Source organism: Pongo pygmaeus, chromosome 12 (genome assembly GCF_028885625.2).
Source record: "Pongo pygmaeus isolate AG05252 chromosome 12, NHGRI_mPonPyg2-v2.0_pri, whole genome shotgun sequence".
In the NCBI taxonomy this organism is placed as follows: domain Eukaryota; kingdom Metazoa; phylum Chordata; class Mammalia; order Primates; family Hominidae; genus Pongo; species Pongo pygmaeus.
The window spans coordinates 101387635-101415125 of record NC_072385.2 but is presented as its reverse complement, the minus strand read 5'-3'; the positions used below and the strand labels follow the sequence as shown (position 1 = coordinate 101415125).

Below are 27491 nucleotides of genomic sequence, written 5' to 3'. Positions count from 1 at the left end.
TTCCTTATAAATTTTACCATCAGTGTATTGATTTTCTAGAAAAAAATCGTTTTGAGTGAGGTTGCATCATTCTGTAGATCAGTTTGGGCAGATGTATTGCTTGTTTAGCCGTATTGTCAGAGAATGCAGTTAGTTTTATTTCCTCCTTTCTTATGCATGTGTCTCATGGGTTCCCCTCTCCCCATCCAGTTGTACTTGTTCGGACTTCAAGTATGCTGTTGAGTACATATGGTAAAAGTTACTCTTCCTTCTTTTTCTCAATCGTAAGATCTTATGAAACATTGTCTTTCATAATTAGATATGTTACTAGCTGGAGCTCTTTTTTAGATACGTGATAGTAAGTTGAGGAAGTTTGTTTCTAACTTGCTAAGACATTAAAAAAATTATGAATGTCTCTGGATTTTGTTGGATGTTTCTCTGCATCTGTTGAAATGAACATAGGTTGTTTCTTCTTTTATCTGTTTATATGTTGAATTATATTGGTGTTTTCTAAAGAGATGAGATCTCACTATGTTGCCCAGGCTGGCTTTGAACTCCTGAGTTCAAGCAAGCTTTCAGTCTCATTCTGTTCTTAGCTGGCCCAATTGGCATATGCCACTACACCAAGTTTGATTTTTTTTGTTAAGTGCCAGTTAATGTGCATTCTCAGGATAGAGACCCTTGGTCATAACATATCAATCCATTTTATAACTTGCTGAATTTATTCTCTGGATTTATTTTGAAAGACGTTGTGTAATATGTGTATTGTCACTTAAATATTTGGTAGCATTTGCCATTGAAGCATCCTGTGGCTAGAGTTTTCTTTGCCCTCAAAAATTTCAGCTTATTTTCTAGGTCTTGGACTATTCAGGTTTTCTCTTCTTGAGTAAGCTTTGGTAATTATGTGAAGGAAGTTGTTCCTTTACATTGTTGTATTTGTTAGTGGAAATATATATGTATTAATGTTTATAGGATCTATAAGTTTCCTTCCTTTATTTCTGATGTTGGTAGTTTTTATCTTTTTTTGGGGTCATTCTGGCTAGAAGTTCATCAATATTATTTCAAAAAAAAGCAGTTTATAGATTATTTCTTCCTTTCTACTTTCTTTGAATTTAATTTGATCTTTCTGGCTTAGATAATTGATTTTAGACCTTTCTTTTCTAATACAAGCATTTGACAAAGTCAGAATTGGTCTATATAGATTATATAGACTACTTACATTTAATGTAATTATTGACATGCTGGATTAAAATTGATCATTTTGCTATTTTTCTATTTATTTCATCTATTTTTGATTCCTTTTAAGAAATCTTTTTCTGTTGACTTTTGAATTAAGCAACTTTTAAAATAATTCCATTTCCATTCTTATTTGTAACTGAATTTCTTATTTATTTATTTTTGAGACAGTGTGTGTTTGTTTTGTCGCACAAGTTGGAGCATAGTGGTGCGATCTTGGCTCTTTGCAACCTCCGCCTTCTGGGTTCACGTGATTTTCATGCCTTAACTTCCCGAATAGCTGGGATTACAGGCTTCTGCTATGCTACCACACACGGCTAATTTTTGTATATTTTGTAGACGGAGTTTCACCAGGTTGACCAGGCTAGTCTCGAACTCCTGAGCTCAAGCAGTCCACCCATGTCACTGGCATTATAGGCATGAGCCACTGTGCCCGGCCTATAACTGAAAATTTTTAATATTAGTTGTCCTAGTTTTACAAGATATACCTTTATTTAATCACATTCCACTTTAAAATATTATTCCACTCATGTATAATGCCAGAACTTAACAGTGTAGTTTCAGTTCCTTTCTTCCATCTTTTGTGACATAGTTGTCATGTTTTTACTGTTTATGCTATAAACACACAATACTGTGCAACCTTGTTTTTATTTTGTGTTTTTTTGCTTTAGGCAGTCTTTGTTTGTTTGTTTGTTTTTTGAAATAGACTTTCGCTCTGTCACCCAGGCGAGAGTGCAGTGGCGTGATCTCAACTCACTGCAACCTCCTCCTCCTGGGTTCATGCAATTCTCATGCTTCAGCCTCCTGAGTAGCTGGGATTACAGGCCTATCACCATGCCTGGCTAATTTTTGTATTTTCAGTAGAGATGGGTTTTCGCCATGTTGGCCAGGCTGGTCTCAAACTCAAAAGTATTCTTTTGCCTTAGTCTCCTGAGTAGCTGGAATTAACAGTCACATGCCATCATGCCCGGCTAATTTTTGTATTTTTAGTAACAATGAGGTTTCACCATGTTGGCCAGGCCGGTCTTGAACTTCTGGCCAAAAGTGATCTGCCCACCTGGGGCTCCCAAAGTGATGGGATTACAGGCATGAGCCACTGCACCTGGCCTAATTTACCTTTTTCTTGCTGTTAGACTTTTCAGCATTCTATATCTTAGGCATAAACAGAATTTGAAGAGCATTCAATTTTGATACTTGAGAATGATTTGATTGAATCTTAATTTTTATGTATCATTATCAGTAGGAAATGTTTACAGTAGCATTATTTGAGAATGGAAAAAATTAGAACTCATTTCATTATAAGAAGTGCCTTGTGATTTTGAAGTATTTTTGTCTGTAGCTTCAAAATCACTTCCGGATATACTTGTCCCTTAGTTTTGTATTTGGAAGGGAGGTTGTTTTTGAGTTTGTCTAAAATGGAGGCAAGAACAAGAATTCCAAAAGAGATGAAAACTATTAGCTACCTAATGAAATAGTGAATACCAAGAATTTGTTTAACTTTCTTGTACTGTGATAAGTTACTACTTTCAGAACTACTTAAAAGCGTTTAATTTTTAATCCTTTCTCTTGTTGTATCTCTCTCTCTCTCTCTCTCTCTCTTTTTCTGTCTCTCTCTCTCTCTGCAGGGGTGCTTTCCAGACCGGCCAAGGACCTCTCGATGCCCAAGTGAAGCTCTTAGAATTCACTCTGGAGCAGAATTTTGAAGTCGTTTCAGTTAGTACTATTTCTGCCGTGATAGAATCGGTTACATTTTTAGTGCACCACTATATCACTTGCTCAGACAAAGTAATGTCAAGAAGTGGATCAGATAGCTCCGTGGGTGCTCGAGCATGCTTTGGGGGACTCTTTGCCAATCTGATTCGTCCAGGTGATGCAAAAGCAGTTTGTGGCGAAATGACAAGAGATCAACTCATGTTTGATTTGTTAAAACTTGTTAACATTTTAGTGCAGCTGCCTCTTTCAGGCAATAGGGAATACAGTGCAAGAGTGTCTGTGACCACAAATACAACAGATAGTGTTTCAGATGAAGAAAAAGTCTCAGGAGGCAAAGATGGCAATGGAAGCAGTACCAGTGTTCAAGGATCGCCTGCATATGTTGCTGACTTAGTCTTAGCCAACCAACAAATTATGAGCCAGATTTTGTCTGCTCTGGGCCTGTGTAATAGCAGTGCCATGGCAATGATAATTGGTATGTATTGAGAATATTAATCTTACCATTGTCTCTGGTACTATAACTGTTTTTTTTTTAAAGCAATATATGGATTCATCTTCTTTTTACTTTATAGTGTAAAACTGCTTTAAGCTTTTCATGACTGATTTTTATTGGTGAGGACTTTTGTATGGGGCTTCAGTTAATGAATGAAAGTGAAATATTGAAAAATGTCATGTCAGTTTGGTTTGTTTTCTTTTTATTGGGATGCCTCCCAGGTTCAAGCAGTTCTCGTGCCTCAGCCACCCAAGTAGCTGGGACCATAGGTGCCTGCCACCACACCCGGCTAATTTTTTTTTTTTTTTTTACTCGGAGCCAGAGTCTTGCTTCCACGCTGGAGTACAATGGTGCGATCTCGACTCACTGTAAACTCCGCCTCCCAGATTCGAGTGATACTCTTGCCTCAGCCTACTGAGTAGCTGGGATTACAGGCGTGTGTGCCACCATGCCCCTGCTAGTTTTTTGTTTGTTTGTTTTTGTTTTTGTTTTTGTTTTTTGAGATGAAGTCTTGCTCTGTTGCCCAGGCTGAAGTGCAATGGTGTGATCTCGGTTCATTGCAACCTCCGCCCCCTTAGGTTCAAGCAATTCTCATGCCTCAGCCTCCCGAGTAGCTGGGATTACAGGCATGTGCCACCAGGCCTGGCTGATTTTTTGTATTTAGTAGAGATGGGGTTTTGCCATGTTGGGCAAGCTGGTCTCGAACTCCTGACCTCAGGTGATCTGACCACCTCAGCCTCCGAAAGTGCTAGGATTACAGGTGTGAGCCACTGCGCCCTGCCAATTTTTGTGTTTTTTTTTTTTTTTTTTTTTGGTAGAGACGGGATTTCACCATGTTAGCCAGGCTGGTCTTGAACTCTTATTTCATATCATTTTGTGTTAAAGACAAGTATTATTTGTTCACATTTGCTTTAAAAATAAAATGTAAAATTTTACTCATACTGTAACATTTTCTGTGACACATCAATGTTAAATTTATATTCTGTTGCTTAACTCTTTTACCTCTTTGAATGTTAATACATTACATTAAATTTTTAAAATAATTGAACATCTGTATACTGTGGCAAAATCCATTTCTAATATATTTTTGCCTGTTGGTATTTTTTTCTTTGTCAGTATATGGGAAACAGCCACATCTTCCTTTTGATTAGATTAAAAAGAATGGTTACATGCTGGTATCACTTATTTTTCTATTCATGTCCTCTCTTCTTGATGTATATAGCTAGTATGTAGAGTGATGTTCTCAGTCATATAACAGAACAACTTATTTTTATTGTTGGTGATATAGAGGTATCTCATGTAAGAAGATAGCCATAAACCGTGCTCTACTGAATATTGTCATTGATATTTTAATCTCTAGGAATCCATTCGGATTATGTGTAGAGGGTATAGACAGCTATTATGTATTCATTCTTCAGCAGTTTCGGAAAAAATGACTTTTCAGCTTCTATATTTTAATTATTATTTGTTTCACCATGTTGGCCAGGCTGGTTTTGAACTCCTGAAGTCAGGTGATCCACCTGCCTTGGCCTCCCAAAGTGTTGAGATTACAGGCGTGAGCCACTGTGCCTGGCTGGATATATATACTTTTAATGTGGAATCTTTTATTTTTCTTAGGAGCAAGTGGATTACATCTCACTAAACATGAAAACTTTCATGGTGGGTTGGATGCCATATCAGTTGGGGATGGATTATTTACCATACTGACAACCCTTAGTAAAAAAGCTTCTACAGTCCACATGATGCTGCAGCCAATTTTAACATACATGGCCTGTGGATATATGGGCAGACAAGTAAGTTCAAGCCAACAACAGTTGCAGTGATTCAAATAAATTTCTTGCAATGTAAGTGGAAAATTACAGGACAGAGATAAATAAGTATATTTATTATATATTGGACAATGAAAAGCATCAGTACAAGAGGGCTATGGATTATTAATAAAAGTTGGAGAATAAAGTTTCTTTGAAGTGGTATTTTCAGAGATGACCACAGTGATATAAGAGTAAAACATTTAATGTGTTCTTGAGTTTTAGATCTTTTAATATAGTCTCAAGAAGTTCTTCTCTTTTTCCTAAAAATAGCATAGTGTAATACAGAGGTGTTCTCCATAGATGTTATGTAAGAAGAAGTAATGTGAAATCTTTTGAAATTTATGTTGTGTATTCAGCCTTTTTTTTTTTTTCCATTAAAAGGGATTAGGCTAATTAAAGAAAATAGGTCACAAAATTTTTCCTTTTTGTATTTCATTTTTACAAATGAAATTATAGGAACCAGATTATTTTACTTTCTTGTCCATTTCCCATTTTGAAATGCAGATATTAGATAACAATTTCATATGTCTTTTATATAGCAGTGTATAATTATCATTTTTGTAAACATTTGTTGAATGTGTATATTTCTCTATTAGAAAATACAAAGGTACTTTAAATGGTTCAAATTTTAAATGAAATTGGTGTCTAAACGCATATTAAGGGAAAAGATAATAATGGATGAAGACACATGCCTTAAAAAATTCTCTGAGTTCAGGGAGATGGTTTTTTCTTATTCAGGTAAGATTTCTTATGTATTTTGGCAGACATTTTGTGTTTAGCATATTTAAGGCTGTCAGTTTACAAAAATTAACTAGGAAGGAATATTACATGCATTGAGTTTAGTTCTTATTCACAGGAATATATAAAGTCATAATATGCATATTTCATTTTTTAGGGCTCTCTTGCTACTTGCCAGTTATCTGAGCCATTATTGTGGTTCATTTTGAGAGTATTGGATACTAGTGATGCCTTGAAAGCATTTCATGATATGGGTAAGATAATGTTTCAATAACTATCATTTAAGTGTAGTTATGTGATAGTATGTTACATTTTCATTTTTATAGTCTTTTGTGGAAGTTTACTTTTGATGTTGAACCATCTGTCCTGAGATCGGTTTCATTTCATATTCTGTATAAATTTAGGTGGTGTTCAGCTCATATGCAATAATATGGTTACTAGTACAAGGGCTATTGTGAACACTGCAAGAAGTATGGTATCAACTATTATGAAATTTCTTGACTCTGGTCCAAATAAAGCTGTTGACAGCACATTGAAAACAAGAATACTAGCTTCTGAGCCTGACAATGCTGAAGGGATTCATAACTTTGCACCCCTCGGTAAGAAAAGTGTTACTAAATCTTACTTAATGTGAATTTATCTAGTTTATTAGCTGGTATGAAACAAAATTAGTTGAAGTCAGTTGATGATGTTATATATCGCTATTTTAATTACAGTTTATTTTAGAGGTAGTGGATATCTCGACATTCTACTTATGAGAGGGAATGCTTTTTTGTTTGTTTGTTTGTTTGTTTGTTTTGAGATGGAGTTTTGCTCTTGTTGCCCAAGCAGGAGTGCAATGGCGTGATCTCGGCTCACTGCAACCTCCGCCTCCTGGGTTCAAGCGATTCTCCTGCCTCAGCCTCCCGAGTAGCTGGGATTACAGGCACCTGCCACCACGCCCGGCTAATTTTTGTATTTTTAGTGGAGACAGGGTTTCACCATGTTGGCCAGGCTGGTCTCGAATGCCTGACCTCAGGTGATCCACCTGCCTTGGCCTCCCAAAGAGCTGGGATTACAGGCATGAGCCACCACACCTGGCCGAGAGGGAATGTTTTAACAGTTCTTTAGCAGTAAAGTTTGTTTTTATTTGTGAGTCTAAATAGAAGCACAATTTAAGAAACTAAATAGAGATTCTTCCGTAAGTTTTCTCTTTAAATGTTAATCAATTTTAAATCTCATTTTCCTTCTTAAAGTGGTACTGTGTTTTGTTTTGTTTTGAGAGAGTCTCACTCTCACCCAGGCTGGAGTGCAGTGGCATAGTGTCTCCCGGGTTCAGGCAATTCTTACGCCTCAGCCTCCTGAGTAGCTGAGATTACAGGCGTGTGCCACCACACTGGCTTTGTGTATGTGTGTGTGTGTGTGTGTGTTTAGTAGAGACAGGGTTTCACCGTGTTGTCCAGGCTGGTCTTGAACTCCTGGCCCCAAGTGATCCCTGACCTTGGCCTCCCAAAGTGTTAGGATCACAGGCATGAGCCACTGTGCCTGGCCTTAAAGTGGTACTATCTTTTTTAAAAGTTTTGAATTTAGGTATTTACTTTTTTATCTAGTTTACATAGTTTCTTTTAAATTTTTCTTTTTGTATTTCTAAATCATAGACATTGACATCTTAGAATAAAGATGATTATTTTGAAGGTGAAGGATATATTGGACATTGTTTTTTACTTAAAGAGTTTGAGGCCGGGCGCGGTGGCTCACGCCTGTAATCCCAGCACTTTGTGTGGCCGAGGCGGGTGGATCACGAGGTCAGGAGATCGAGACCGTCCCGGCTAACACGGTGAAACCCCGTCTCTACTAAAAATACAAAAAATTAGCCGGGTGTGGTTGCAGGCGCCTGTAGTCCCAGCTACTCGGGAGGCTGAGGCAGGAGAATGGCCTGAACCCGGGAGGTGGAGCTTGCAGTGAGCTGAGATCTCGCCACTGCACTCTAGCCTGGGCGACAGAGCAAGACTCCATCTCAAAAAAAAATAAATAAAATAAATAAATAAATAAAAAATAAAAAAAAGAGTTTGAAAATTATTGAGCTACGTTTATTACTGTGTCTTTAGTTTTCGTGTATCATATGAGTACAAAATAGACAGCAGTTAATAATGAACTTGTCACCTTTCCAGTTGACAGGATTTCCTAATGTTTTGTGAATACCTTTACAGTCATGCTTAGGATACTAAGTACATTACCAGCATCAATTGTTCATGTTTTCAATTAATTTTTCTAGTTTAATTTTATTTGTATAGATTTTAAAGCTTTATTAGGTTTCTTTTGCAAGTTCTTATTTTATGTAAAATATCTTCTCTAGGTACAATCACATCTAGCAGTCCTACTGCCCAACCAGCTGAAGTGCTATTGCAGTCCACACCTCCTCATAGAAGAGCTCGCTCTGCTGCTTGGTCCTACATCTTTCTTCCAGAGGAGGCTTGGTGTGACCTTACCATTCACCTTCCTGCAGCAGTGCTGCTTAAGGAGATACATATTCAGCCTCATCTTGCATCTCTTGCAAGTGAGTAATATTTTATAAAGAAGCATCATGAGAACAAACTTTAATTGAGAAATATTTGAAAATAAAAATATTTAGTAAGCAGAAATACACTTAGGTGTGATTACCAGAGAGTGTAACTTCTGAACAGTTTTTATTGAAATTATTAATACTACCAAGTCATTTTAGGGGAAATGACTGTTAACCTCAGACAAAAAGATTATGTGATGAAGTCTAAACAAATATGTTCCAGTTATATATTATTTTGCTTTCTCTTTTGTCTCATATTTACTAAGCTTCAGTATTAAACTGAAATGAGTTCATTACACACCCATTTTTTTTTTACCATGTTAGTTTTTTCAGTCCAGACCTCAGTCCTAGCCTTGTAATGTGAAATTAGCATAGATTTGTGTGCCTGCCCTCCAACTTCTTTAGAAGATAACTACCTTTTTGAATAATATATTTTGATTACTTCAGTGTGATTTTAAGATTCATACTGGGTTTATTGTAATATGTCAGTATGCTTGTAATATTGTATCATTCATTTGATGCATGTTCATTGAATACATTTTATTGAACTTTGTAAGGCAAATAATTCAAAACAACTTTTACAAAATATTATCACTTAAGAGCATGAACTCTTTCAAGTATTTATAAAGAATATGAAATACTCATTTGCTTTTTTTTTTTGAGGCAGGGTCTCACTCTGTTGCCCAGGCTGGAGTGCAGTTTTGATATCTCAGATCACTGTAGCCTTGACCTCTGAGGCTCAAATGATCCTTCCATCTCAGCCTCATGTATAGCTGGGACCACGGGCGTGTACCACCATGCCTGGCTAAATTTTTGTATTTTTTTGTAGAGACGGGGTTTTGTTATGATGCGTAGGCTACTTTCAAACGCCTGGGCTCAAGCGATCTACCCGCCTTGGCCTCCTAAAGTGCTGAGATTACAGGTGTGAGCTGCTGCACCCAGCCCATTTTGTGTTTTATATGGTTCACAAATGCTTTCAATATAGTTATAATTTTGCCAGAATTGTTTAAATTAATACACATGCTTACATTTATTGATTGATTCTCATTGCTATCAAATATCACTCAATAATTGCATGAGGAGCTGTGGGAAATTTTGTAGATTCCTGGCATCTTTGGAGAAAACAATTTTTTTCTACATATTTGCAAGATTAGACTGATATATCTTAATTACTTGTGGCATCCACACTCCTTAGATAAAAAACAGATAATATAAAGGTAGAAGGAAAATATGCTAATACACGGTGTTTTAGGATGTCAAAAATAACTATATTAAAAGGCAAATATAAGTCAGTGTAAGACTTAGGCTACCTCTAAAATTGGAAAGAGATTGCTTTTATTTGGAAAGCAAAGGAGTTGGTCATAAGTGGTGGCTTTTGAGGTTCAGCTGGATTTTGCATATGGGAATTGAAACAGGAAGCATATTATGAAGGGGGAACTCCTGTGAAAATTAATTGATTTAGGTGTTCCCTACTTAAGTATACTTGATTAAGAAATTTGGTTTTATTATTGGATTAGAGCAGAAGTTGAAAATATGTTGTGATACAGTGGAAATAACAGTCTTTAGAATCAAACATGGACTTGAATCTAAGATGTGACATTTCTTGTGGGAGCGTGGATTACTTAATCTCTTTTTGCTATGTCTGCTTGTGTAAAATGTAGGTAATACTTTCCTCAAAAGGTTTTGAAGTATAAATTTAAAAATTAATTTGACTGTCTAGTAATCAGTTTAAAGCTGGCATGTAATTCCTTCTTATTTTACCACTGAAATTAAAAATAAAACCAAGTTTCAAAAGTTTTAGTTGACATATATTTATTATATGGGGTTCCATGTTAAGCTAGAAATAAATAATTTTCCGATAGTTCATTGGGGACTCCTTAAATTTCAGCAAGAATTGATTTTTTAAAAAAAAATCCTGTGGATATTTGGTTTAATTTGAAAAGGAGGCTGGGCGCAGTGGGTCACACCTATAATCCCAACACTTTGGGAGGCTGAGGCAGGTGAATCACTTGAGGACAGGAGTTCAAGACCAGCCTGGCTAACATGGCAAAACCCTGTCTCTACCAAAAGTACAAAAATTACCTAGATGTAGTGGCACCTGCCCATAGTTCCAGCTACTCTGGAGGCTATGGCAGGAGAATCACTTGAACCTGGGAGGCGGAGGTTGCAGTGAGCTAAGATCGTGCCGTTGCACTCACTCCAGCCTGGACAACAGAGCAAGACTCTATCTCAGGAAAACAAAACAAATTTCTAAACTCAGCTGTGAGGTTAAACTCAATGTTTAAAAAATATCACAATCTAGTAGTAATAGAATAATTGGTAGATAAACAAGTTTTATTACATTTTTCCCCAAATTATTTAAAATAGTAAACCATAGCATATTAATCAAAGGTGGTTTCGTATTATTTGTGATAATTTTGAGTAAAGTAGAAATGATGACATAATTACCTATTTGGCTGGTTTTATTCATAGGGAGCATCAGGTACATGTGGATCACACATCTTTGGTTCCCCTTTATTTAGGTGAATATTAGACTGTTTAAGTATAATTTTTATTGTAGATCAAATATTTTGTGTTGAAAAGTAGCTCCAACATTAATTATGGTGAAAGTCATTGTCAAACTGTATTTTGTTGTATAAGTTTTCTTTTTACAAGTTCATGATGAATACAACTGTGAAAGCTGCTATTTTACTGGGATATTTTAATAAACTGTTCAATCTAGTTTACTTTGTCTTTTGTGATGATTCAATTTTCTCTTTTTATAGCCTGCCCTTCCTCAGTGTCTGTTGAAGTAAGTGCAGATGGGGTAAATATGCTACCTTTGTCCACTCCTGTTGTCACAAGTGGCCTCACCTACATAAAAATTCAGCTTGTAAAAGCCGAAGTAGCTTCTGCTGTTTGCCTTAGACTACATCGTCCACGGGATGCCAGCACATTAGGCCTTTCACAAATTAAATTACTGGGGCTCACTGCTTTTGGTACCACCTCTTCTGCGACAGTTAATAATCCATTCCTTCCATCTGAAGATCAGGTATCCAAAACAAGGTATGTTTTGTTTCCTGTTGTTTAAGAAAGCTTTCTGTCCTTTTTTGTTTTTGTTTTTGTTTTTTGGCAGGGTTGGGAGATAGGGGACTTAATTATTTTGTGGGTTTTTTCTTTTTTAGGTCTTAGGAAGGTCTTTGTTCCGTAGGTATCTGTATAATACAATTTTATTAGGTGTAATAGAGACAGTTTTGTGGAAACAGAATGCTGACACTGATTAAAATTAAGGTGTATATATGTTTAGTCTTTGAAATGATGATCTGTATGCTACATGTAGGTGTACATTCTAATTTTCTGGCTTGTAATTTTTTGTATCATACTCTGTTTCGGGAATTTGCGAATGCCTATGACCAGCCTATGACATCTGAACCATACCAACTGACCTTAGAAACAGGGACCTAGTCTTATATGGTAATTCCTAAATGTTAGTTAACAGAAGGATTATGTCTGAACCAAACTAACAAGGACCCGAATATATTTTTTAATCAACATTTTTCTGATAAATTTTGACAGCTGAATGTTTTATAGATGGATTTTATTGAAAACTTTGCCTGATAAAAATGAATTTAAGGCCTGGCTCAGTGGCTCACACCTGTAATTCCAGCACTTGGGGAGGCCAAGGCGGGTGGATGACGAGGTCAGGAGATCGAAACCATCCTAGCTAACAGGGTGAAACCCCGTCTCTACTAAAAATACCAAAAACTAGCTGGGCATGGCGGTGTGCTGCTCGGGAGGCTGAGGCAGGAGATTTGCTTGAACCCAGGAGGTAGAGGTTGCAGTGAGCCAAGATTCCGCCACTGCACTCCAGCCTGGGCGAGAGAGTGAAACTCTGTCTTTAAAAAAAAAAAAAGAATTTAGGATTTCTGTTTTCAAGGTGCTAAGACTACACAGTTTTAGAAGTCTATGATAGTAATCAGTTTATCAGTATATATAATTGCATGTAAAAGAAGGTTTCTGGATGATTTCCTAAAAAAGCAAACACGTGGTTTCTAAGTGCTATGAATACAAGTACTTTTGTATGTGATTTATCTTTCTGTTTGTTTTGAGACAGAGTCTGTCTCACCCTGTCGCCCAGGATGGAGTGCAGTGATGCAGTGATGCAGTGATGCAGTCTAGACTCACTGCAACTTCGCCTCCCGAGTTCAAACGATTCTCCTGCCCCACCCTCCTGAGTAGCTGGGATTACAGGCGCCCACCACCATGCCCAACTAATCTTTGTATTTTTAGTAGATAAGGGGTTTCACCAAGTTGGCCAGGATGGTCTCAAACTCCTGACCTTGTGATCTGCCTGCCTCGGTCTCCCAAAGTGCTGGGATTACAGGTGTGAGCCACCGTGCCCGGCCGTGATTTATCTTATAGGGGAAACTTACTGTCTGTTTACTAAATTTGCAGCATTCTAAAAAAACATGTCTTAGATTGGTTAATGCTATTTATGAAACACAATATGCTGATCTTTAAAAAGTTATGTTCTACCCCAAAGTGATTTGAGCAACTTATATTGATCATACAAGTCATTTTGTATTTTCAGTATTGGATGGTTACGGTTATTACATCATTGCCTTACTCACATAAGTGATCTAGAAGGAATGATGGCAAGTGCAGCTGCACCTACTGCTAATCTGCTGCAGACTTGTGCGGCCTTATTGATGTCACCTTACTGTGGAATGCATTCACCCAACATCGAGGTTGTGCTTGTAAAGATAGGACTGCAGTCTACTAGAATTGGCCTGAAGCTCATAGACATTCTCCTGAGAAATTGTGCAGCATCAGGCAGTGATCCTACAGGTGATAATTAACTTTGATATTTAAATGTTTACATGTCTGTAAAGTAACAGCAGTTGAACTGTGCGATCTTCGTGCTTAACTCTGTTTTGGGAATTATTTTTTCTTTTAGTTTATGTTTATCTCTTCTCTCTTCTCTGATGGAGTCTCACTCTGTTGCTCAGGCTGGAGTGCAGTGGTGCAATCTCGGCTCACTACAACCTCCACCTCCCTAGTAGCTGGGATTACTGGCATCTGCCACCACACCCGGCTAATTTTTGTATTTTTAGTAGAGATGGGGTTTCTCCATATTGATCAGGCTGGTTTTGAACTCCTGAGCTCAGGTGATTCACCCGCCTTGGCCTCCCAAAGTGCTGGGATTACAGGTGTGAACCACTGCACCCAGTCTAGTTTCATTATTTTTAGAGTTTGTTCTTTGTTGTTGGAATTTATGGAAGCCTCATTTTTAATGAATAACTTAATTAAATTAAGTAAATCTTCCCATGGTTAACTTGCTTATTTAGCAGACTTTTTCTTTGGATTCTTTGTTGCAAGATTTGAATAGTCCTTTACTTTTTGGAAGACTAAATGGACTCTCTTCTGACTCTACGATAGATATTCTTTACCAGCTTGGAACAACTCAGGATCCTGGTACAAAAGACAGGTATGATTTTATTTTTCATTTAATTAAGCACACACATGCACAGAATCATGCTATAGTAAATGTTTCTGACAGTTTTTCCTTAGATGTTCTCATAAAAGACAATACTGTGATATATTGTATGTTTACCATATGCCTCACAGGTTGTAACTTCCGCAAGTTTTCATGAACATTAGACATACATTTATATGTATTTGGACATACTTTAAGCAAATTTGAACTTAAATAGAATTCTTAGTTAATACTGCTTTTGAGGAATGGAATAAAACATATATTTTTAAGTTGGCTATGTGTGAAAGGAACCTTGTAAAGTGATGGTATCAGAGTCATACTATCTTAGGTAGTACTTAATACGTGTATATGAATGTAGGAATGTTGTGTCTGTAGTTGGTACTTCGACTGTTTTGATAATGGTTCTGTTTATTTATTATTGATTATCATATTCATTGAAATCTTTTCATTACTTTCTGCACTCTTTCTTGCTGTTTACAGAATGAAACAATATCATAACATGTAAATGACATTTGAACACGTTGGCTAAATATTTAGTGATTTTTTTCTTTTCTTTTCTTTTTTTTTTTTTTTTTACATTTAGGTAATTTTAAGGAGTTGTCCTAATGTCATTCTACCTTGATGTCTTTTACTTTCAAATTGATACCAACTTGAATTTTTGTTTGTTTTGTTTTGTTTTGTTTTGAGATGGAGTCTTGCTTATTGCCCAGGCTGGAGTGCAGTGGCGCAATCTTGGCTCACTGCAAGCTCCGCCTTCTGGGTTCATGCCATTCTCCTGCCTCAGCCTCCCGAGTAGCTGGGTCTACAGGCGTCCACCACTATGCCTGGCTGATTTTTTTTTTTCTTTGTATTTTTAGTAGAGACGGGGTTTTACCGTGTTAGCCAGGATGGTCTCAATCTCCTGACCTCATGATCCGCCCACCTCAGGCCTCCCAAAGTGCTGGGATTACAGGCATGAGCCACCGTGCCTGGCCAACTTGAAGTAGTTTTGAAACATATTTTTGTTGATAAATTTTTGAGCAAATATTTGGCATTCTTTGTTTTTATGTGTAGTATCCATATTAGAAAAACATAGATTTCTTCCTGATTTATGTTACTTTTTAATATTTTGATTATGTTTAAAATGAAGTCATTTGATGTTTTATTAATATCTTTATAAATTATTAAAATTATGGATTACATTTAAACATAGATTGCAATTGTTTTTGATAAAGTGAATAATAATTTGTGCCAAATTTGAATCATAATGGTTAGTAGTGGTTAAAATATATTTAAAATATCAGTGTTAAATATTTTTCCAGAACAGGTTACTTGAAATCTGTTAGGATTATTTAATTTTTAAATATTGTTGTGGCTTTTTAATAAGAAGAAAATTAAGCTTAATTCATTTTCTCTGCATAGTACTTTTTAAAACATGAATGTTTGTTATATAAAACTGACATTAATGACAAGGTTGTTAGACTGAGAAAAATGTCTTCCTTGTCTTCTGAATTCTCTTTATTCCCCATCATGTGAAATTGAAAGTCTTATCTTTCAGAATTAGTATTGTATACCTTCCTATCCCTGTTTCTTTTAGTCTGAAGCCAAGAATCTTATATTCTGAAATAGAAATTGAAGGAAAATAAACTAAATGTAAACACAGTGTTTTAAGAACTTGAGAAATCTAAAAGTCTTTTGCTCCCAGGTTGTGGTTCAAAGTTGGGTATATTTTACTGGTTCCCAGCTCCAGGGGGTTGGGATTAGTGGGGTTAGTTGACCTATAATCTTGTTATTAATGTTAGTTCTAAATGACAGATACCTGTATTTTTAAAAGTACTATGCAGAGAAAATAAATTAAGCTTAATTTCCATCTTATAAAAATTATACTTAAAAAAATATATGTAAGTATTGAGGGTGTATTCTGTTGTCAGAATGAATGAGTGTGGGTGGCTATTACTAGTATTTAATGCTAGGGTCCAGGGATATGAAACATGCTGTATTTCATGAGACTTTGCACAATGAAGAATTAGCCCCAGATCACTGTTCTAGTATGTTATCTCAAACCTTTTGATGGTTGAAATCAGTAAGGTTATTGGAAAATTGGAACTGGAACTAGTATGTCTTTGTTGCCAATAGATTTCCTTTTTTTCCTATTTTAGATTAAAATAATCAAAAACAGTTAGTATATTATTCTCATAAATACCCTACTCACCATGCAGAGATGGTATTTATCTATATGAAATGCCAATTGCGCTATAGTTGGTTATATGAATTCGTTTTCTTCGTTTAAGAATTCAGGCCTTGTTAAAATGGGTTAGTGATTCTGCAAGAGTGGCTGCTATGAAGAGAAGTGGCAGGATGAACTACATGTGTCCTAACTCCTCAACAATAGAGTATGGTCTTCTGATGCCATCTCCTTCTCATTTGCACTGTGTAGCAGCCATTCTGTGGCATAGTTATGAGCTGCTTGTAGAATATGACTTACCAGCACTCCTGGACCAAGAGCTCTTTGAGTAAGTATGATTTGTGAAGTCTTTTTTCCCCCCCCAGTACTAGATCAGTTAGTGTTCACTTGATAAAACAAAATATTTTACGTGTTTATTAGGAGAAACATAATATTTTGAAAGTAGCAAATATAATCAAGTATACTTTTGAAATGAATTGTCAAATATTAATTTATCTTTGTGTTTTAAGAAGATATGTTAGCAGTACTGCCTTCTTTTTTTTAACCTAAAATTATGCTTAATGTAGGTGTTGCTGTGGTTCATAGTGTTTATTCTCAGTTGCAAATTTTCCCACCAGATTATCTTTAATGTACAACTCTGGCAGGAAAGTACAGCTAGACAAGTTTGGGGCTGGGCGTGGTGGCTCACACCTGTAATCCCAGCACTTTGGAGGCCGAGGTGGGAAGATCGCTTGAGTCAGGAGTTCAAGACCAGCTTGGGCAACATGCAAAACGTCGTCTGTACAAAAATGCAGAAGTCAGAAAGCTGGGCACAGTGGCTCACGCCTGTAATCCCAGCACTTTGGGAGGCCGAGGTGGGCAGATCACGAGGTCAGGAGTTCGAGACCAGTCTGGCCAACATGGTGAAACCCTGTCTCTACTAAAAATAGAAAAACTAACCCGGCGTGGTGGCACGTGTCTGTAATCCCAGTTACTTGGGAGGCTGAGGCAGGAGGATCACTTGAACCTGGGAGGTGGAGGCTGCAGTGTGCCAAGATTGCACCATTGCACTCCAGCCTGGGCGACAAGAGCAAGACTCTGTCTCAAAAAAAAAAAAAAAGTCAGCCGGACACGGTGGTATGCACCTGTCATTCCAGCTACTTGGGAGGCTGAGGCACAAGAATTGTTTGAGTCTGCAGAAGTTGCAGTGAGCTGTGCTCACGCCACTGTACCCCAGCCTGGGCAACACAGCGAGACTCTGTCTCAAAAAAAATAACTTTGGGGAGCTGAGATGGGAGGATCACTTGAAACGAGGAGTTTGATGCCAGCCTGGCCAAAATAGAGAGACCAAATTTCTACAAAAAAATTAAAAATTAGCCAGGCATGGTGGCACGTTCCTCTAGCCCTAACTACTTGGGAGGCTGAGGTGGGAGGATCACTTGAACCCAGGAGTTAGAGGCCACATTGACCTATGATGATGGCAGCACTGGCACTGCAGCCAGGGCAACAGAGCAAGACGTCATCTCAAAAAAGAACAAAAATGTAAAGCTAGAAAATTTGAGACTTTTCTAGATTGTCCTTTTGACAAGTAGTTTTTATTTACCCACGTTTCTTCACCATATTTAGCTAAGTCTTTGCTGAACTTACTGATAGGTAACTATTAAGTCTGCAGCAGAATATATTTTTGAAGAGTTCCTGTGACACATAAAAAGTAGGCCTATTGTTCTCTAGTAGGTCATCATATTTGGCCTTAGCGGTTGGCATAATCCATGACTTAATTACTGAGCCTCACTGATAGTTTTTTATTTGCAAACATGAATTTAAGCCATTTGTCATGTGGAATTCAACGTAAACATTTGTTTGGCATGATCTTTTTTGTTTGTTTGTTTCTCTACATGACCTTTTTAGGTCACACAGAGAATGGTAGAACCATTTTAAAATAGCTTACTTGATTTTATGTACTCATTTACAAGTCTAACTCAACTTCCATTGTACCTACATTCTTCAATTTTAAATATAGATATGTGTATATATATATATATGCAGTCTTAAATCTTACAATGTTTTATTATTCAATGTCAAATGAAGTATATAATGTCAGAGTATAGATTGAAGTATAACAGGAATATTTGAAATAGTTTCTTCTAAAAATAAACTTGTATCATTAATATGATATCTTTTATTTTTCTAGGTTACTTTTTAATTGGTCCATGTCTCTTCCCTGCAATATGGTTTTGAAGAAAGCTGTTGACAGTCTACTTTGCTCAATGTGTCACGTACACCCAAACTATTTTTCTTTGCTCATGGGCTGGATGGGAATTACCCCTCCTCCAGTGCAGTGTCACCATAGACTGTCCATGACAGATGATAGCAAAAAGCAGGATCTTAGTTCATCTTTAACAGATGACTCTAAAAATGCACAAGCACCTCTCGCATTAACTGAATCACATTTGGCTACCCTTGCTTCCTCTTCTCAATCTCCTGAAGCTATTAAACAATTACTAGACTCAGGTTTGCCTTCTCTTCTTGTGAGGAGTCTGGCTAGTTTCTGCTTTAGCCACATTTCTAACTCAGAAAGCATTGCTCAGTCAATAGATATTTCCCAGGACAAACTCAGGCGCCATCATGTCCCACAACAATGTAATAAGATGCCTATCACGGCAGACCTAGTTGCTCCTATTCTTAGGTTTTTGACAGAAGTTGGCAGTAGCCATATTATGAAAGATTGGCTTGGTGGTTCTGAAGTCAATCCACTATGGACAGCACTTCTGTTTTTATTGTGTCACTCTGGGTCCACTTCTGGAAGCCATAATTTAGGTGCACAACAGACCAGTGCAAGATCAGCTTCTCTTTCTTCAGCTGCTACAACAGGATTGACTACTCAACAGCGCACAGCAATTGAGAATGCAACTGTTGCATTCTTTCTACAGTGCATTTCATGCCATCCTAATAATCAAAAGCTGATGGCACAGGTAAGACAAAAAATAACTTACATTTTAGTTGTTTTATTACATAAGAAAGGGCCATGTATAAAGGCCAGGTAATAATAAATTTAGTGAGGGTTGAGTGCTTTTAAGGATCTGAATTTATAAGGTACTGATATCTCCTTTCTCCACCTCAAAATATGCTGTCACTTGAATCACTTATTCTTTATAATGAGATGACTGGCAGATGCATTGGGAACCTAGCTAGATCATACAACCCTCATTTTAAAAAATTTCTGCAAACAAAAAGAAAAAGCCCCAAAAAAATTTCAGCTGCTGGAACAGTATTGACACTGATCACTGAGTACTGTATGTGCCTTGAGGTATTGTGTTTTTTTGTAACGAGATTGCCGTACTGATAATTTGCTTCTCTTTACATGGGCGTTAGATTAGGTTTCAGATAGGAGACTCCACATAAATCACATATAGAATGTGGAAGATAGGCCGGGTGTGGTGGCTCATGCCTGTAATCCCAGCACTTTGGGAGGCTGAGGCGGGCAGATTGCCTGAGGTCAGGAGTCCAAGACCAGTCTGGCCAACATGGTGAAACCCCATCTCTCCTAAAAATACAGAAAAATTAGCTGAGTGTGGTGGCATGCGCCTGGAATCCCAGCTACTTGGGAGGCTGAGGGGAATTGCTTGAACCAGAGAGGTGGAGGTTGCAGTGAGCTGAAATCTTACTACTGCACTCCAGCCTGGGCGACAAAGCAAGACTCTCTCAAAAAAAAAAAAAAATGTGGAAGATAATTTATCATACTGCACTCCAGTCGGGGCGACAGAGCGAGACTCCATCTCAAAAAAAAAAAAAAGTGGAAGACAATTTATCATATATTATGATAAATTATAATTTAATTTATTATAATAAATCCTGAAAGGTAGAATTATTTCAAGAGTAATTCTAGTTGGCTTTTTGCCAAATTTTGCTTTTGGTTACCTCATGTGACCTTGGGCATATTGGTTAATCTTATAAAATGGGGCTAGCAATACCTGCCTCAAGGATTTTTTGAGACAGTTAAATATTTTAATTTGTATAATGTACCTAGCATAGAGCCTATATGAGATACGGTAGACACTAGTAAATAACTTTTCTCCTTGTTATTTAATAGTGCTCATTCCAGTCAAACTTTAGTAGTACCTAGAAAAATAGATAATATAATTTTTATAAAATATTGAAGGAGTTAGTTTTATTAAGAAGAAGGGCAGGTCGGGTGCTGTGGCTTATAGCTATAATCCCAGCTGTTGCGGAAGGCAAGGCGGGTGGAACACTTGAGCTTAGAAGTTTGAGGCCAGTTTTGACAACATGGCAAAACCGCTTGTCTACCAAAAAAAGAAATCATAACCAAAATTAGCCGGGCATGGGGATATGTGCCTTTGGTCTCAGCTACTGGGGAGGCTTGAGGTAGGAGGATCACTTGAGCCTAGGAGGTTGAGGCTGTAGTGAGCTGAGATCACACCACTGCCCTCCAACCTGGGCGACAGAGCGAGACCCTGTCTCAACAAAAACCAAAACAAAACAGAGGAAGAAGAGAAAGATATTTTACTGCCTGTAGTAGTTAATTACTGGGAAAATATCTCTGCTAAATATGCATTAAAAGAAAATGCTTAAATTACCAACTTCACCCGAGGGCATGATTCTAGGTATTTGAAAATTCAGTTTGTGCTTCTGGGTAGCATGAACTCTTCGTGTCCCATTGATTTCTCTCTTGGTTTCTTATTAAGGCTTTATATACATTTTGGGGGTGAGGTGGGGCAGGATCTCTCTATGTTGCCCAGGCCTCTAGTGCGGTTGCACAATCACGGCTCACTGAAACTTTCGGGCTCAAGAAGTCCTGCCTCAGCCTCCCAAGTAGCTGGGACTGCTGGCACATGCCACCAAGCCCAGCTTTTTTTTTTTTGGTGGGAGGGTGGGTAGAGACGGAGTTTCACCACGTTGCCTAGGCTGGTCTGGAATTCCTGGGCTCAAATGATCTCTTAGTTTCCCAAAGTTCTGAGATTATCAGCATGACCTTGGCCTTGTTATATATTTTTAATATGCTTTTTCTCATAATTTTTATTTTAAGATAACCACACCAATATTGACTAAAGTTAATGGGAGTTCGTTATGCTAGGTATTCATTATGTGCAAACCATTTAGTACTAATTTTTTCTAACCCTGGATACGTTTCTTACGCTTTTATCTCCTTTGGTATTCATATATTTTAAGATAAAATCATTTCTTTCCTCCTTAAAAAAAAAAAACTTAACTACTAGACCCCCAGAGACATTTGTTCTTTAGTTGCTGATTTGATATGTTAAAATAAACTTATTAATTCATATTTTCTATTTCCTTTTTATCTTTCAAAATAAAAAGCTGCATATAAATCTTGCATTTAACTTTTTAAATATTTTGTCTTGCCAGGTTCTTTGTGAACTATTTCAGACATCTCCTCAAAGAGGGAACCTTCCAACATCTGGGAACATTTCAGGGTTTATTCGAAGATTATTTTTACAGTTGATGCTGGAAGATGAGAAAGTGACAATGTTTCTTCAGTCTCCATGTCCAGTGAGTATTTAACACTTAATCATTGGCTGTGTATAGATGTATTTTACAATTTCGTATCAGAGCCTGCAGTTATCTCCTATGTTCTAACTTCGAGTGTAGCAAAGTGAAACTAGCACAGCCTTTATACCTAATGACAGAACTTGACAGTTTCAGGATAGCACTCTCCCTCATGCCTAGGAATAACATAATTTTACCTTACCCTGAGAAGTATAGTTTGATTTGTGGAAAAAAATGAAAAAATAGTAGGTACAGAGTGATAATGCAAAAGTTGACCAACAAATCATGGCAAATATGCCATATCTAAATTAATTATATCTTATAGGATTTATTGAGTATTTTATTCTTAGATGCTTTTGAGATTATAACAATATGTATTCCAAAAAGTTACTTCCTGATTTCTTTGATTTCTTGATTTTCAGCTGTACAAAGGTAGAATTAATGCTACTAGCCACGTCATCCAGCATCCAATGTATGGAGCAGGCCACAAATTCCGTACTCTTCATTTGCCAGTCTCAACAACATTATCAGATGTTCTTGACAGAGTGTCAGGCAAGTCAGATTTAAGTATTAGTTTTTCTTTAACTTTATGTTTGATGTATATGGAGGTTTATTGTTTTTATAACTTTATTTTCTGCATCCACTTGGCAACCATTAATGACTAGGAAAGTTCAAGACATCTTTATAGTTTGAAGCATAAGAAGCCAGTCAAGTGGACAAAATATAAAATACATTTAGGCACCCCAAATTTTTTGGTTTAATGTGTCACAGTGACAAATGGGCAGCTAGAAATACAGACAAATAATTGATGACATGTTCTCACAATAAACCATCTGGTCATTTTATACTAGATTAATTGCAGGATATTAGGTTGAATAGCAAGATTCTAATTAATAAACATTTACCAAATTGAAGATGGTGATCAGTGATCAAGACATAAATGGAGTAGGTAGAATTGACTGGTCACCTTATTGTTTATTGTAGTCAATGAAGAAAGCAGAGAGAACATTTTCCCCTAGGTTCTTGCCTGTATTTTACAGGATGATACCTTTAAACAACATATGGGATACTTCTTTAAAAAGCAGTTTTTGATGGCAAAGGCATAGCAACTTTTTATTTTATTTATTTATTTAGTTTTGAGAGGGGGGTCTCTGTCACCCAGGCTGGAGTGCAGTGGAACGATCTTGGCTCACCACAACCTCTGCCTCCCACGTTCAAGCAATTCTCCTGCCTCAGCCTCCTGAGTAGCTGGCATTACAGGCATGTGCCACCACGCCCAGCTAATTTTTTCGTATGTTTAGTAGAGACTGAGTTTCACCATGTTGGCCAGGCTGGTCTCGAACTCCTAACCTCAAGTGATCTGCCCGCCTCGGCCTCCCAAATTGCTGGGATTACAGGTGTGAGCTACCACATCTGGCCCATATCAACTTTAGATAGTTGGAGTGTATTGCCGCTCTGAAATTCTGGTTAATCAGTGAGTGAATTTGTTGAGCATCTGCAAAGTGCAAGCACTATAATTTGTCCTAAGATTATAAACATGAACAAGACACACATTCCACCCCACAAGATAGTTGTGATCTTATGTCTGTTGTCAACTTCTAAGATAAACTAGAAATGTCTGTTTGCATTATAACATGAATATAAGAAGGTATATTTCTGTCTGTATACATAAGAAGGGACCTAAGTTTTTAATGGAAGCTGTGAACTGAAGCAAGAATAGGAGTATCTAAGAAAAAAGTTGGAAATGTCTATCAGTTAAAAATACAAATCTAAAGCCCAGAGTAAAAGAGAGAGTTGAAGAGATTTGGGAGTTGTTACCACACATAGATGGTAAGTGAAACCATGTGAATGGATATAATCATTATAGGTAGGAAAGATTGTTTTCTGCTTCACAATCGCTGTCTAATATGCATATGCATAAAATCATAATTCTTTCCTACCATTTTACAACTATACAATAGGTTGTTAGCATACTATTATAAATATTAAAAAAACTTATTTGAAAATGACTGCGTTATCTGTTACAGAGAAACTTCTTTGAAAATTTGATGTTAGAGGTTATTTTCTATCAGTTTCCTGAAATTGTCCATTCTACATGATGAAGAAAAATGAAAATTAAAAGTTAAATAAATGGGCCGGGCTTGTTGGCTCACACCTGTAATCCTAGCACTTTGCGAGGCCAAGGCAGGTGGATCACCTTAGGTCAGGAGTTTGAGACCAGCCCTGCCAAGATGGGAAAACACGTCTCTACTAAAAATACAAAAATTAGTTGGGCATGATGGCGCGCACCTGTAGTCCCGGCTATTTGGGGGACTGAGGTAGGAGAATCACTTGAACCCTAGAGGTGGAGGTTACGGTGAGCCGAGATTACACCACTGCACTCCAGCCTGGACGACAGAGCGAGACTCTCTCAAAACACATACAAACAAAATTAAATAAATGAAGAAAGTGGGGAAGAGCACTGCAGCTCAGTTATTGATGTTGATATTTCATATGTTTAACTTGAAGTGCAAAAGTAGACATTCTAATACAAAATAACTGAAAATTGAACGTTTTAATTAGTCTTTACTGTGGAAGAATGCTATTCTAAAACATTCTAGCATTCAAAATATTTTACAAAATAGTTTTCTGTATTGCACAAAAATAAAAGCTAATCGCTTTGGAAGTACATGACCTCAAAAGTTATATATGCTGAATGTAACCTATTTGGTGATTTTTTTTGGTTCTTTAAAGTGGATTTATACTCTTTAGCCATATTTTCTGATATATTTACTTGTATGTTTATATTAGATCAACATGTATAAGAATAAGTAATTCAGAAGTATTGCCTCAGTAAATTTACCTGCTATCTATAGCTTTTGACAGTATACTTTCTTTTTTTTGTTTGAGATGGAGTCTTTCTATGCATTACTTGAGCCCATGAGTTCCAGACCACCTGGGCAACATAGCAAGACCTCATCTCAAAAAAAAAAAAAAAAAAAGCAAAGACAACAAGAGAATATTAAAACTAGCCAAAAAGGAAGTGACCTATTATTTTTTCTCTCTCTCTGTTTTTTTTTTTTGTTTTTTGTTTTTTTTTTGAGACGGAGTCTCACTCTGTCTGCCAGGCTGTGCAGTGGCCTCCCAGGTTCAAGCAATTCTCCTGCCTCAGTCTTCAGAGTAGCTGGGATTATAGGCACGCGCCACCACACTCGGCTAATTTTTGTATTTTTTTTTTGTAGTAGAGATGGGGTTTTGTCATATTGGCCATGCTGATGTCGAACTCCTGACCTCAAGTGATCTGCCTTCCTCAGCCTCCCAAAGTGCTGAGATTACAGGCATGAGCCACCACATCAGGCCGACAATATTACTTTCAAATAATAACCTTTATGTATCAGTCTGTTTGCTTTTACAAATTTCTGTCACTGATTTTAAGCAATATGATGATTGTGTGCCTTACAATTTTTTCTTCACATTTCTTATGATTAGAGTTTGTTGAGTTTCTTGAATCTGTGTGTTTTAGATTTCACTAAATTTGGAAATATTTTGGCAATTATTTCTTCAATAATTGCCTCCCCTTTTTTTGTAATTACAGTTACTTATTAGGCTATGTGAAGTTGTTTGACACCTCCCCAAATCTGTGTTTCCTCTTTTACCCCCATCATTTTTTTTTTCTCTATTTTTAAATTTTGGATAATTTCCTGTGTCTGATCTGTTAGACGTTTTGTATCTCCTTGTCCTTACTTAAAGTGTATAGGTTTTCTTCAACTTTCTTGAACATAGTAGTCTGTTTGCATTATTCTTCTCTTCCTTATGGATTGTATGTTCTCACTTCTTTATTTGCCTGGAGAATTTTCTTGGATGCCAGACAATGTAAATTTTACTTTTTGGGGTGCTGAATATTTTGTATTCTAATATATATATTTTATTTTTTCATGAAATGTAATGACATTATTTGAAAACAATTTGTTGCTTTTAGGCTTGCTTTTAATCTTTGTAAGTAGGATCAGAGCAGCTTTTAATCTAAGGCAAGACACTGTAATTACTGGTAATTTTTATAAACCAATGTTGTCTAGTTTGGTAACTGTTAAGCACATGAAATGAGACTAAGAAACTAAATTTTTAGATTGAATTTTTAATTTTAATGAATTTTACCTTTAAATATGTACCTCATTAGAATAGAATTAAGGTACCAGGTTTGAAAATGCGGTTGTAAATCCCATTTGACCCCACTATTAAGGCTCTGTCCTTATGAGTACTCTGTTAGGAATTCACTAGATGTCTAAGAGCACAAAGCATTTTATTCCCTGAAACCCTGGGGTTGCTTGCCCTGCTACTTTTCGGTAGTACCTTTCCTGGCCTTCAGTGGTTTGTTCACATATGTTCGTCAGTACATGTTGAAGTCTTGAAGACCCTATATAGATCTCTGGAGTTCTAGGGATCTCCAGATCTCTAGATGCAAATCTGCATAGATGCAAATCTTTTCTTCCTGGATTTCTGGCTCTTACATCCTCATTCTAGGGTGACAACTAGGTTGTGCTGAGCTGTGGCCTAGGAATTCTTTTCCAGACAGCTCACACAATCCTAGGGGTCACCTCATTGGTTTCCACTCACCCAGGCATCACTGCCCTGCCCTGTCTGATGCTCAGTGTCTGAAAAGTATTGTTAATATATATTTCTAGTTAAGGTTATTTCAGGTGGGAGATGAACCTGATCCTTATAATTCCAGAAGTGGAATTCTAAAACAGAGCAGCTTTTTGCATACATTCAAGTACAGAGAAAAAAATAAAATAGAAATTTGTATTAAAAAATAAAAAAGTAAATTAATATTAGAAACCAGAACATTTTTAAAAGGAAGTTGACAAATTTTTTTTAAGTGTTTGCTTTTGAAATAAGGGTAGTAAATGAAAATTGGCTAAACTTCTAATTGCACTAAGTAAATTATTACCTAATATTCTTTATGTGCTTTTCTTACCTGATTATGCTATGAATTAATTTTGTGAATTTCTTATTATTTAAATGTTTCACTCTGACCTGTGTCAGTATGTTTGCCATTTTTAGTTGCTTGCTTGTTTTTGTTAGAAAGTAAAATGTATTGTTGCACCATGCATTTGTAATGTGTATAAAATTTTTTACTTCACAAAACTGTGTATAGGCAATTAGCAATTAGTATTAAGAAGTTGTATAAATTGAAATCACTTTCATATACTAAAAACTATAAAATGAGAGTTATTACAAAAGATGTTGTTTATTGTTTTATTGTCTCAACCTTTTTAACATAAAAGACTGGGTCATAATTGTGCTAAATTAGGGAAGTAAAAAGAGAATCGAGCTAGATGCAATGGCTCATGCCTGTAATCCCAGCACTTTAGTAGGCTGAGGCAGGCAGATGGCTTGAGCCCAGGATTTCGACAACAGTCTGCGCAACACGGCGAAACCTCGTCTCTCCTAAAAATACAGAAATTCATGGCATGTGCCTGTGGTCTCTGTTACTTGTGAGGCTGAGGTGAGATGATCACTTGAGCCTGGGATGTTGAGGTTGCAGTGAACTGCGATTACACCACTGCACTCCAGCTTGGGCAACAAAGCGAGACCTTGTCTAAAAAAAAAAAGAGAATTGGAGACTTGATAACAGTTATATAGTGAAAAAAATTAAAATTTCAAATCAATTCATTCAGCCTATAAATTTCTTAATAAATAAATCACATTATATGATCACCCATTTATTTTGTAGTTTTTAGTGGTGTGCTGTATGCCACAGTAATGAAAGAAATATTCAGAGTAATAACTATCTATGAAAGCCCTTAATACTCATTTTTTAAAGTGAAACACATTAAATTTTAAAACATAATACTTTG

At 36.7% G+C, this 27491-nt stretch overlaps 1 protein-coding gene across 25 annotated transcripts in view; it reads left to right on the top strand.

The window, feature by feature from the left end:
• Window positions 1-27491, top strand: part of BIRC6 (baculoviral IAP repeat containing 6) — a 258658-nt gene that overhangs the window by 136768 nt on the left and 94399 nt on the right. For 24 of the 25 annotated variants that reach the window (XR_010123126.1, XR_008500630.2, XM_054475624.2 and 21 more), the window contains 12 exons: window positions 2841-3403; window positions 5039-5214; window positions 6128-6224; window positions 6375-6569; window positions 8306-8506; window positions 11278-11557; window positions 13083-13339; window positions 13871-13979; window positions 16259-16480; window positions 18323-19103; window positions 21514-21657; window positions 22077-22206. Coding sequence is in view for 23 of the 25 variants with exons in the window: in XM_054475624.2 (XP_054331599.1) it covers window positions 2841-3403; window positions 5039-5214; window positions 6128-6224; window positions 6375-6569; window positions 8306-8506; window positions 11278-11557; window positions 13083-13339; window positions 13871-13979; window positions 16259-16480; window positions 18323-19103; window positions 21514-21657; window positions 22077-22206 (3155 nt within the window). In the remaining 2 variants the exon portion in view is untranslated. The remainder of the gene's footprint in view (window positions 1-2840; window positions 3404-5038; window positions 5215-6127; window positions 6225-6374; window positions 6570-8305; window positions 8507-11277; window positions 11558-13082; window positions 13340-13870; window positions 13980-16258; window positions 16481-18322; window positions 19104-21513; window positions 21658-22076; window positions 22207-27491) is intronic. The other variant, XM_054475620.2, reaches the window with a different exon arrangement.